The 12786-nt window shown below is 36.3% G+C and overlaps 1 protein-coding gene across 1 annotated transcript in view; it reads left to right on the forward strand.

The window, feature by feature from the left end:
- Positions 1-278: 278 nt before the first annotated feature.
- The window catches only part of LOC108546583 (collectin-12), a gene marked incomplete at its 3' end in the record, with an annotated part of 86483 nt that continues 73975 nt past the window's right edge, over positions 279-12786 (forward strand). The window contains exon 1 of the mRNA XM_017898762.1: positions 279-407. Within this exon, the coding sequence (XP_017754251.1) occupies positions 279-407 (129 nt within the window). The remainder of the gene's footprint in view (positions 408-12786) is intronic.

Genomic DNA, 12786 nt, shown 5'->3' on the forward strand with positions numbered 1-12786 from the left:
ATGAACCATATATGTTCATCTCGAGATAAAAGCGATAATTATTTAAATCTCGTGAATTATTCAGCTTTTATAGAACGAAATATCCTATGGAACGTGTATTTAGAATTTAGTTGTTGAACAGCTGGAAAATGTTCGATTTTTCGTGTTTGTTTGAGAAGGTCTTCTGACGACGAGTTGAAAAGTGAATTTTTTGAAAATCTGTGATCATTGCGTTTCGTTTGTGAACACGAGGAAGGATACGAAAGGCAGAAGCAAGAAGCAGAGACTCGAGAAGCAAAATGACGAATCCTGTGTACCGTGCAATAGTCTACTATTTCCTGATTGTTTATTTAAAGGGTCTACTGCAAACCTTGAAGCTCTATTCCGGACATCCGGCGGATTTGGTAAAATGCACAACGGACTTCAACGTGAGTATACCTCCAGTTTTAAATATCACCTGTAAAAGGTACTGTAGAGGTAGTAGTATCAGTAGTTGGATTTTTCTACAGTGAAATTAACGTATAATAGAATCTTTTATTCTACTTATATTTAGTTAGAAATATCTGTGACTCTTTCAGGCCTGAGAAAGAAATTTGCCGACAATGAGATCTGAGGAACAATATTTTTCCTGTAATTTTTATTTTAATTTCAATTAAATCAAACAGAAATTTTCCTATTCTTATCTGAACACTTTGATCAAATAAATAATCTACGTATATCGTAATAATACAAATTTTTGGACAAAAATTGCTAATTTCTTTCTCACACCTTCTATTTTCTAATCTTACCTTATCAAATGATTCAATTGGAAAATTCCTGAAATTTTCCGAAATTGAACGTGTAATAGATCTGTGTTTTAAATTCTATTGATTTTTCATTTCAATTTCGTTACTATATCTAAAGTATCTGCCATGAAAATACTTATCCTTTGCTCTCACCAAATCTGTTCAATACCTATTCCGATTTAAAATATCTAATTGCATATGTATCTCTAGATACTGAGAAGCAAGAACATTTTGATAAAACCTACCACCTATTAAAATAATTATCAACGATGGAATAAAATATATGGGCGGTTCTAAAAGTAACGAGACAGCTTGCTTTATAATTTAGATTGACAAGTCCGATAAAAAGCTAGTGAATTATTACAACCAGCCAACCTTATTAAATTATCCGGGCTATATACGTCTTAATCAGTTGATACAGAGTTACCAAATAAATGATAGAACCGTGCATACGAGTAATCGAATTTAACTGACAAGCAGAATCGGATGTTCTACTTAAAAACGTGCTTCAATTCGACAACACCTAATCGTACACGATCATAGTACTACCCTGCAAATTGAAACACGAATTAAAAATTTCGAATGGAAACAAATAAATGACAGAACCGTGCACACGAGTAATCGAATTTAATTGACAAGCAGAATCGGATGTTCTACTTAAAAACGTGCTTCAATTCGAGAGCACCTAATCGTACACGATCATAGTACTACCCCGTAAATTGAAACACGAATTTAAAATTTCGAATCGAAACTTCGTCAGTAGCACCCCTTAACTTTCGAGACACCCGGTATAGACAGAATCTAGTTACTTCCGGGTGGTATACCACGCAGGAAAATCCTAGAACCGGATAGAAAATTTCTTCCCTCGGATTTAAACAATTACCCCCTCCCAAGACGTGGCGTATCGGGTAAAAGTGGCCACGGCTAAAATGAATACTACCACGATTACAAAACAGAAGGAGCGGGAGGAAAAGCTCGTCAAAGGTCCGAGGGAATTGTCGAGGCTTCCCCATAGGTCACCTGGGTCCAACGGGATAGCCCCAAGGGGCGACGAAGCACCGCGAATGGATCCCGGTGAGTCAGCAACGATAAATCGAGCGATTTATGAAGCGGCACGAGCAACGACCATTCTCCAGGAATAATGTCGCTATCGATGTGCGTATGCACAGGTGGGACAGGGGCGAAGTAGAATCAGCTCGATCATCTTGATCCCCGAATGCTTCGATAAACCCTGGAAGAAAATCGATCGATTTCGGGACTCCATGCTGGCACGATCGTTATTTTCACTCTGTACTTTATCGATCCTTTCCTGATCTATTAACTGGGTCGTTTCTTGGCCAGAAGCTGGGAATCGGAAGAACGGTGAAAAATTTATGAAAAAAGCTTTAGATAGGTTTTAATTCGAATTTATGGACGTGATTTCACGTGGGTTTGATGCAAGTATAATTGAGGATGTGATTAAAAGGGATGAATCTCCGAGAATATGAAATTTTGTACGACCTAATTTATTTCTTGCTTCGAATGCTATATATAGACATGTCTCTCCGAATGACAGTGATGAATTTTGGAATATTTTTAGCTGAGAAGGAAATTAATTTTAGCCACAGGAGCCAGTTGTATGTTTCTTTATTAATTATTTCGGGAACGGGTATTTTATACATATTTTATAGTGATAATTGGCTGGAAATGTTTTAGCTACGTGTTGGTAATGAATTGTTGATAGACGCAAGTATAGAGAAACACTATTATTAAAGCGGAGATAATTGGTCTGACGCATTTTATGGGTATCGGTGATTTGCACACTGCATTAAAAATGAAACATCGGTTAAGGATAATTAAGCAGGTAGATCCGATAAAGTATAACAGCTGAAACGAATTATCTTGATTCCTCGTGTTAATTAATCATTAAAAACGGGAAGGATAATAACGTTATTAGAAAATTAGAGAATAAGAATGAACCTTCTAAATATACCTAAATTAATATTATACCCTGAAAGCTTAAAATTTCATCAATCCTTCAAAGTCACAATTAATCACTCTCAATCCTACCTATCACTTCGCACATCAAATTTCCCCGATAATGCAGCTTCAATCTCGATGACCTAACGAGCGAATCACAGCGGATCCTAACAAGATCATAAACGAAGAAAATGAAAAGCGAGAAGCGAGTCACGCACCCTTATTCCGGCAATAAAAATAATCGAAAATATCGAACGAGCAGACACTCAAATACTCGCAGTCCGACAGAAACTTAGGCGAGAAAAAAGAGGAGTAACAGCTCGTGAAACAAAGACGCGTGCGAGTGACACTTTACGCGTCAATGAGCGAGCGATTTATTTAATTTGTCAACGTCAGTCAGGCCGCGGAGAGTCGATGGCACGCGATCGGGAAATCTTCAATCAAAATATGACGAAAGCGTGGCGCGACGCGACCCCGTTTCAGTCGTAATTAATTTCAGCGGTGGGGAGAGCCCGGCAGTGGGGAGAGGATAAGCGGTGGGGAGAAGATAGGTGGTGGGGGCCGGACGGCCGAGTGGGGGCGAGATTCGTATCGCACGGATAATTCCGTTCCGATTATAGCCGGGGCGATTTCGTAGGAACGCGTTTCACGTACCGCGAAATAATTATTGGACCGTCCAGCGAAAACGGCCACGTATTTATGGAGGCGATAATGCCCGTCATAAACGACCGATTCGTCGTGGAAACACGTACACGCAACCGTGCACGCGCATTTTTCGCCCGAATGCCCCGGCATACATCGACTAATTAATAAATAAATAGACGGACTCGCCGTGGACAGCGGAATTACGTATTCCGTTTAGGTGTTCGGGAAAACGACGAAGGCAATTGCGCGTGCGGTTTTAATGAATTTCTGTACTATCTCGTTCGATGGGATTATGTTTTGTTCGATTGCTCTTTTCGCGGTTCAATCGCGTATACGTGTTCTCGTTTCGCGTATAGAAACAGTTTAGTATGAAAGCGATTTTTATTCGAAATGCATTTTCAATGGACTGTTCGATGTATCGGTTCGTACAGTTCCGATCGTAAGCTTTTGTAGACTTATTAAAACCGGGGGTGAGTTCTGGAAATCCTCGAAATACGAAAATTAACCCTCTGTAATTTTCGAATATTATATTATTGTGAAAATTGGGTATTAAGATTCGTGAAAATTTTTTATTTCACTTTTCAAAGGTAATAATAATTCGAAAGGTAATTAATATAGTTAGGCTATTCGATTTTATCACCGTGCAAAGAGAATAAAACAAAATACGAGGAATATGAAAGAGATGTGAGAAGTATCTGCAATGTGTCATTACCTTGCTCGAAATGCACGTAATAAAAATGCAAATATTCGTAAGAAGTATCCTACAATACGATGCAAAGAAAAAGAAGGAGAAATTATACTCGAAGAACCAGTCATTCGTTTCAATTACCCTATATTTAACTGTACTTTCTAAAGACGGATTGTCAAACAATGAAATAATAAAAATTCCGGTAACCTCGCGAGATAAGAAGCCAGCCTTGAAACAGGAAATTCATAAATACCTGCGGACGTATAATTCGCAGAGGCAACATGGAATATTTCTAAATCCACGAAATTTCGAGCCTGTTAATCAGCTCGAAAACGAGAAGAGTAAGAGACGGCTGCTGGACGTAATTGATTCAGAAACTCTCGTTACAGCGTATTATAACGTCACGAAATAACCACGTCCCGGCATCAGACGGTAAAATTAACGTCATTTCGAATTTATGCTTGGCCCAGAACGTTCGCCGGCCATCAGTTTTCACGGTTGCCCGCGTTTACATTAACACATCCGCTTGATAAGAAGTAATAACGACAGCTCCAACGCGACACCGTGATTTGCGAACAGGACTGTTGCATCCGGTGCAACAGGAAATCGTCGATAAAGTGAAATAGTCTGTTCGCCTTATTTATTGAATTTTCCGAAGAACCAGCACTCTCGTTCCTCGTTTATCAATATAGAAATAAAAACGTCAGATTCGTTTGCTATATCGACCGCTGAATAGTACATGTAGAACAGCTCTATGGATGAAGTGGCAACGCTTAATGGAGATAGAGTAACTTTGGGTATAGACCTTGGCCGTAACATCTACCGAGTTTGCTAGAGTCAAACGAGCAAATTTGGATAATTCTATGATAAATTGAACGGTTCTGATTCACCTCGTCGTTAATGGCTAAATTGTATTCGGGGGATAGAGAACTTTCGAAGATCGGTGGTTCCAGGGACCGAATCTTAGAGATCACGGATTCATAGCTGAGTTCCAGAAATGGCACGCGGGGTTACAGGTGATCCCAATAGGTGTCTAATAAGCTATAGCCGAGTCCCAGGAAATGCTCTAGAGGTCACATCCGAGTCCTATAAATAGACCTAAAGATAGAAAGTAACTGAGGCCCAGAAATAAACCTAGATTTATAGCCGAGTCCCTAGAATGGCTCTGGGAATCATAGCTGAGAGTCACTACTGACACTAGGTATTATATTTGTTCTCACTGGAACAACTAATTGGAAAGAAACAACGCAAGTTAATACGTAACACAGATTTATAGATAGAATCATCAGAAATCATCATGGACGTAGAATTATAGCTCAATCGGTTAGCATGAGTTAACGAGAAGTCAAATAACAAGCATTCTAAGTTTATCTATTAATAAAATCACATTGTTGGCTGTGACAGATGACAGAATTCAGCAAATAGATAAATACTAAACAACTCTCTCTTTGTTACTTAGATACAAAGAAGCAACAATGATGGACACTTTGATACCTAGACGTAATATCTCATAGTTACCTAGGTGACTAATTAGAGGGATAATATTTCCCTTCTGCTTGGAACAGATATACGCAAACACGTTTAATATTAATTTGTGGCAAAATATTTTCTTGACACTTCTCTTTGAATATTAATTTATTGCAGGTTTGTACGATACATCAAAAAGATTGCTATTTTGGTCTCCCGTTACTTTAGGTCGCGATTTCGTTGAACGTTTCAAGCACTGGAACTCTTCAAATGTTACTAAAACGAAAAATCGGTCAAAGGACTTTTACAGAGTGTTTTGCCAAGTTTTATCTGGATTTCGGTTCGTAATGGTATCGTAGCTTTTTCACTCGTGAGTTTTTACATGTATGGTAAAAGGTCTCATTCGGCTGAGAAACAACGTGAGGTGAATATACCAGAAACGTTTTCATTTAAATTAAATACGTTCGCAAATGATCGATAACCTTAATTTAAGCAGAAAATTTTCCATTGCGACGTGTTTACGTAATTCGCTGTATAACCACGGTGATTATCAACGATTTAAATTAATTCCTCAAAATTTGAGCAATCTATTGATTAAAAAATACTCGGATAGATTAACCAAAATAAAAAGGTATGCAAATTTTATTGCGAAAATGCATCATTTCGTGTGTTAATTTTAATGATAGTTTTGAAATGTTATTATAGCCCAAAAAAAGAAGGAAGATGTTTAAAAAAATATTTGTTTACTTTTAAACTAAACTCCAGCATCTTTTCTCTGGTTAGCATCATTGACATATTTTTACATCAGTGTACGTATTACTTACGGTCACTTGTAATTTCGAAAAAGATCTGGGTATCGCGCTTCCGTGTAATTTTGGTGAAGTTAAATTTTAACCGCTTCCCGTCAAGAAGAGTAACTCGAGCCATAGAATTTCTCATGGCTTTTGATGCAATTTCGCTGCCGAGCCTCGCGCACTACAAATATCAGTGCAAATCCATGCAGAGGTGGCAGTTTTCGTTGAAACCTACGTTGAAGAGTTTTAATCATAGTTCGAACAACTGTTTAATTGAAATGTTTTAAATTACGCAAAGTGAACTACGTTGAAAAATAAATAACAAAACGAAAGGGTCAAAGTGTACTAATTAAACTGAACATTTATGATGAAAATAGACAAATGTTGGTAATAACTCGATTCAAATTGTATCTTTATACACCTTTTTCATTAATATCGTACAATATTTCCTAAATTAGAAAACAAATATTTCTCCTTTTAAAGAAATAGAAATTTTAATTTTTGTGATTAACAAAATGACACTGAAATTATATACTATAGAGCGAATAACTAAATAAGAAAATCACTTAACGCTTTGCACTCGAGAGGCAAGCCTTAGTCGTCATTTTATTAAATTTTAAAGGACGATGTTAATTATTATATGAAATTGAAGATAACGCAATGATGCGTGGAATATGGAAGTAGAATAATTCTACGCCTTAATTTGCATACGATTTCTAATTTACCATTTTAGACAGGAAGTCATCGAATTACCATTTTTCTGTAACGAGAAGTTCGTCGAGTACAAAGGGTTAAACCAAGAATTAAATTACCGAAATAACCGAAGCCAGCAATTAAACGACAAAATAACTAGAATAAGTAACCAGAAGACATGAACTCCCTGAAATAAGTAACTAGATGAGTAAACTAACTGAAAATGACCAAATAGAAAAATCGTTTTAGTTTCTTCCAAAATTTCTATTTACTCTTAGATTTCACGCGTTAATAGTTTACTTATTTACTTGTAAATCTTCAATTATAAAAATTGAATGAAAATTGACAGTTAGTGCATTTTAAACATAGCTGCTAATTAAAAGATACTTTGAAATAGAAAGTGCCCCATTGAACAATTAAAAATAATAACAAAATAACGATTAAAAATTTTTAATTAATTTTTGTTTAAATAATAATAAAATAACAATTGAAAATTTTTATTAGAACGTCGATCGAAAAAATATTAAAACAAATCTTGCATCTATCGGGGTACACTCCCATGGCGTCATGAGTGAAACATGTGATTTAGGCGTGGAAGTCAAAGGATTAATTTCCATGTTCGCGTTTAATTATTATACTTACGAGGTATCATAATCCGCGTATTGTTCACTGATTTTGTCACGTTTTATGTGATAAGTCATATTCTTCACATAGATTCAGAACAGGAGGACCAGTGCAATGTATGAGGAACATAAATTCCTTTTGGAAGATCGATCGAATGTTACCTCAGAATCCGTCATTCGTTATTCACCAGGCAGAAATAAAATCCATAAAACACATCTCGCTTAATAACATATCGCGCGAAGATTAAACACGAAGTGCACATCTAACGATAGATTATACGTTAGCGACTTTCCCTCGCAAAGCAGCTAAAAGATTCAGCAGAATTTTAAATTTAGTACCGAATCCTTGTCATTTTACCATTAGCGGATTAGCTTTGAATACATCTAACTAGACGACGGAATATCCATTTAAAACGATAGCTTATTCATAACACTTTTGTTCCAATATATACGCTTCTGGTCCCTTTATCATCCCCCAGCATTCGTCGAAATAAATTCTTCGGTGTTCGTTAGAAATAAATGAAATCAGAAATTTATGCTCCTCGCAGGAATTAACAGTCGCGCCAACGTCAAATTTCTGCTATACTCGCATTAAAGATGAAATATTTTATTTATGAGAGCATAGAGGGTGAAGGAGCTTCGAAGCGAAGGGATGAAAGAGGAGAGAAATGTAATTTCGAAGCGAATTAATCTGGTAATACGACTATTTTATCCGGCAAGAACCGTATTCTGATTGTTAATGCTGTTGCTGCTTACCTTTTTGATTTATCATCAAAATTACCATTGATTGATCACGTAATTAAAGATCGGAGTAATACAGTTATAGCATCGTAGGATCTCGTTTTCACAATTTTTATTCCACATGGTGAAATACGAAGGTACGTTGAAACCAGGAAATATGGATAAAAATGAAATAAATGTAGAGATACTGTTTGATTGGCAAATATAAGGAATAAGAGATGGTATTTTATTTTAATATGTATTTTTATATATTAATATTTCAGTTTAATTTTATATTTAATATAGAGTATATATTAATATACACTTTAGAATAAAATAACATCTCTTATTCTGTATATTTACCAATCAAACAGTATCCCTACATATATATATTTTTATTACGAGCTAAATGAGACTAGGGGTAAAATACAATGTTAGTTCTTAAAATAGCATTTCGACGATATTATTACTCATCAGGAAAAACCATATTGCCGACCCCGTTCCCAGGTAAAACACGATGGCACCTTGAAGCTTGGCCATCATGTACGCCAAGTACCTGGAGTATAGGGAGCAATAATTCAATTCGTTTTTTCGTTTGTAACTCCTACCCTTATACCTGAAATTCGAAAACTCCATATAATTATAAATTAGATAGTCTTACCAAAGATCTACATAAAGGCTAGACCTATTAGCTAGTAGAATATAGAAAACACGCGATAACAAGATATGAAGGTGCACAGTCCACTTACTATTTCGAAGTCAAAGACAATCTCCTCAAAGAATCGTCCGTCACTAATCATTGTCAAGGAAGAACGACCTAGTGACGATATACACACAAACTAAAAGATTAGACTAATAACTGATCTATGATTACACAGTCGACCAATATTCTCACGTACTTTCTTCGACCATGCACACCAAAATCCGCCTAAGACTCTCTCTGACCGACTCTCACAAACTGTTCTAAGACTGCCTAAAGACTGCCAAGACTTGCACCCTTATACCTAACAATCACTTGTTGTCCTTCCACATGGACTCCAAATATTAGCCTGAACGTTCGATCTAAACCCCAGGTCTGTTCATTATCCCCCATCTAGGTGGAAGGCCCAAGTATTCCTATGCACTCACTTTCAAACCCTAAAAATATCCTAAATATATATGTAGGGTCGAATTTTGGGTGGATTGACTTAAGATAGAATTGTTGACTTCTTAACAGAATAAAATAAGCTTATAAATAGAATACCCTAGGCGGCTGGCTATGAAACAAGAGAGATTCGCTATGGGCACGCTCTTCTGATCTTTCTTAAAACTGACTGACTTTAGAACCTAGGCGGCTGGCTAAGAAACAAGAGAGATTCGCTATGGGCACGCTCTTCTGATCTTTCTTAAAACTGACTGACTTTAGACTTTGACACACTGACAACTCTTGGACCGAAAACAGACTGCAAAAAGACTGACTTGGACTAGACACCGCTCGTTAGATGTTGGTCAACGGACCCTATTTACAATTTTCCATTTCCGTGCAGGAGAATGTCCCGCAATCGTTCTGAATTACTATCAGCAAACTTCCTAGAACAGAATAGCAGACTTGAAAACGTTTGACCACTCATAAATGTAGTCGGATTTTGGGTGGATTGATTTAAGATAGTATTGTTGGCTTCTTAATAGAATAAAATAAACTTATAAATACAATGACGGCGGCTGGCTATGAAACAAGAGAGACATTCGCTATGGGCACGCTCTTCTGATCTTGCTTAGACTGACTCTTATAAATTGACTTTAGACTTTGACACACTGTGTTTGACAGTCTTAGACTAAACTGTTAGACTAGCTTGGACTTCTTACACACTCTCTGACACACTGACTCGCCCGAGCCTTTGCACCCTTATTTAAACCATTCATTCTGTCCTCTTTCATACCCAGGCTTTCTTTCCCAATCATGCCCTTTTCACGCAACCTCGGTGGGCCAGGTACTTCAACCACTCTGGACTCACCCCTAAACTTTTACTCGACTCTATCATAAACATTCTTTGCAGTCAATCCCCTTGTACGTAGTCATTTCTGTTCTAAACCCAAACACTCTTGACATTCTTTCAGGGCCGTACTCACTCCAATCCTGCATATACATATAAAATAAATACCAAAAATTCCACATTCGAGCAATGCACGAACAGAAACCGTATTAAACTCGGTATTCCATTTATTCGACCTCCAATTGCTACCAAAACTCTACACCTTCTCGTCAACGTCTCGCAGCTTCGTCAAAGTTAGCGAAGGAGCGCCATCAAACGGTCGCTTACAAGAAGATGGCTCGAACCGGAAATTCTTCGCGTTAGACTGAAACAACGACCAGGTACTCCAAACTGAAAGTTTTCCTTCGGTCGATCGATGGAGACTAGATGGAGAAAAACGAGAAACAATGCGAAGGAAACAAAGAGGAAAATTTCGGTGTCGATCGAGTTTTTTCTGTCAGGAAATCGAGGAAATATATATTATTCTTGGCGAAATTCTGTCCGAAGGGAGTGGAAAGAATTGTTTCTAGTTTAATTCCGGTAATTCGATTTCCATTAAACGATTTCACCATGCTGTGTACCCGGTGGATCCCCACGGGAGTCGAACGGTAAGCGGAAGAGATTGACGAGTGGCGCGAGGAGAAAAGTGGAGGGGATAGTGGGGCGCGAAAAGTTTGAAAAACGTGATGGGAAAATGGGAACGTAAAATTACAAAAGGCGGCCACTCGATGTTTGCCGGTGAATTAATCGTCCACGAACGGAATTAAAATGGCGGCGTTCGGGGAATATCGAGGGTTTTCCTTTTAACCTCTTTTATTAGATTTGTTGTTCGAATAGCTCCACTTTTATCTGCTTTTCGAGCTTTCAGAGTGGGTCTTATTCGATTGGAAAGATGCTACGACGATATTAACGGAGTTATTGCGTTGACTCGGCGTGAGGTGGAATTTAACTTTTAAATTCATGGTAGTTGAAACCGAAATTTTGTAATATTTCGGAATTCTAAGCTAGATTTGGATTAGAACATAATTTTGAAATTCAACTCGAACCCGAAATTTGAATGATATCGAAATTCTCAGAATTTTAATTGCTTTCGCGTTTTCTTCCTTTTCTTCTTATTTTTAGTGAAAACAGGACTCGATTTTTAGTGAAATTAATATTAACTTTTATCCCTTTATATATTATTATATTATATGTGTATTAAAGTATACTATTGTAATTCTAGTATTAAATAGAAATATGTTAATCCTACATTTGTACATCAGCTTCGTAAATTTTGATGAATTTAAAGGTTCGGACAATGGTAATGGAACCATTTAAAAAAATGCACGAAAAATCTGAAAATATGACGTTATGTTATTAATTTTAAATATTTCTGTATTTAAACAAATGCTTTTAAAACCAGATACATATTAGCTTTTAATACTGGCGAATTTCGATTGAAAATGAAATCCGAGTGTAGCTGTACCTTTCGAGCAAACAATTTTGTAAAATATTTTACGTTTCAACCATTGATAGAAAACAAATGAAATGTATTGTTTTTGAAATCCCATCGAAAAATAAAAACTGTTTATTCACAAAATTCGTGGCATCCTAAATCAATTCATGCTCAAATAAAGAAAAAAGGAAGCAACCATAATTATTTGTTATTAAAAAAATTAACTACTTAAAATTAATTGTTAAAATATATCTCACGTTACCGTACAAATAAAAACAATACATTTATATTTAATAACGTATCGAGATTCGAATTCCTGAAAAGTGTAGAAATTATAATTTAATAATATAAAAAATGATATAGAAGCTTTGATATTCTCTAAAAATATAAAAATTTATGTCTATTCTGTAATTTTTTCTGTTTGTTCTACATTCGGATTCTATTTTCCAGGGCTTTTTGCACAAGTTCTTTCAAAAGCATCCGCGCACATCATATTCTACCTGAAATTTTGGAAAATTTCGTAAAATTTTTCTCTTTCATCTTTCGTACAGCTTCCTATTCCGAAATTTGTTATATGCTTCAGAAAATGATTTTCTGCGAAGAAAAAGCATTCTAACCTAAATAATAACAGCAATGAAATGAATGCCGTAATTTTTGCGAGTACTACATTCTCCTTTTTACCTACTTCTATACTTTTCTTTATACTTGATTTACTTTCCTCCGTTTCATTTCCTTTCCATCGCTCGCTTATCGATTTCTATTGTTCCAAAATCAGAACAGCACATGCCCTGGAATATTTGTGCCCCGCGATAATTGTAATGCAAATCCTGTCTAATAAATAAATATTCGAATAATCGAACGAAAATAACACGAAGAAAGATATAATAGTAATGAAATGAATGAACTCGCATGATATATGCTTATTATACCAAAAAATAATATTTCCGATAAAACTGTAAGTCACGATACGACAGTTGAACATCCGT

This window comes from Eufriesea mexicana, unplaced genomic scaffold, assembly GCF_001483705.2.
Source record: "Eufriesea mexicana isolate 0111107269 unplaced genomic scaffold, ASM148370v2 scaffold736, whole genome shotgun sequence".
Classification (NCBI taxonomy): domain Eukaryota; kingdom Metazoa; phylum Arthropoda; class Insecta; order Hymenoptera; family Apidae; genus Eufriesea; species Eufriesea mexicana.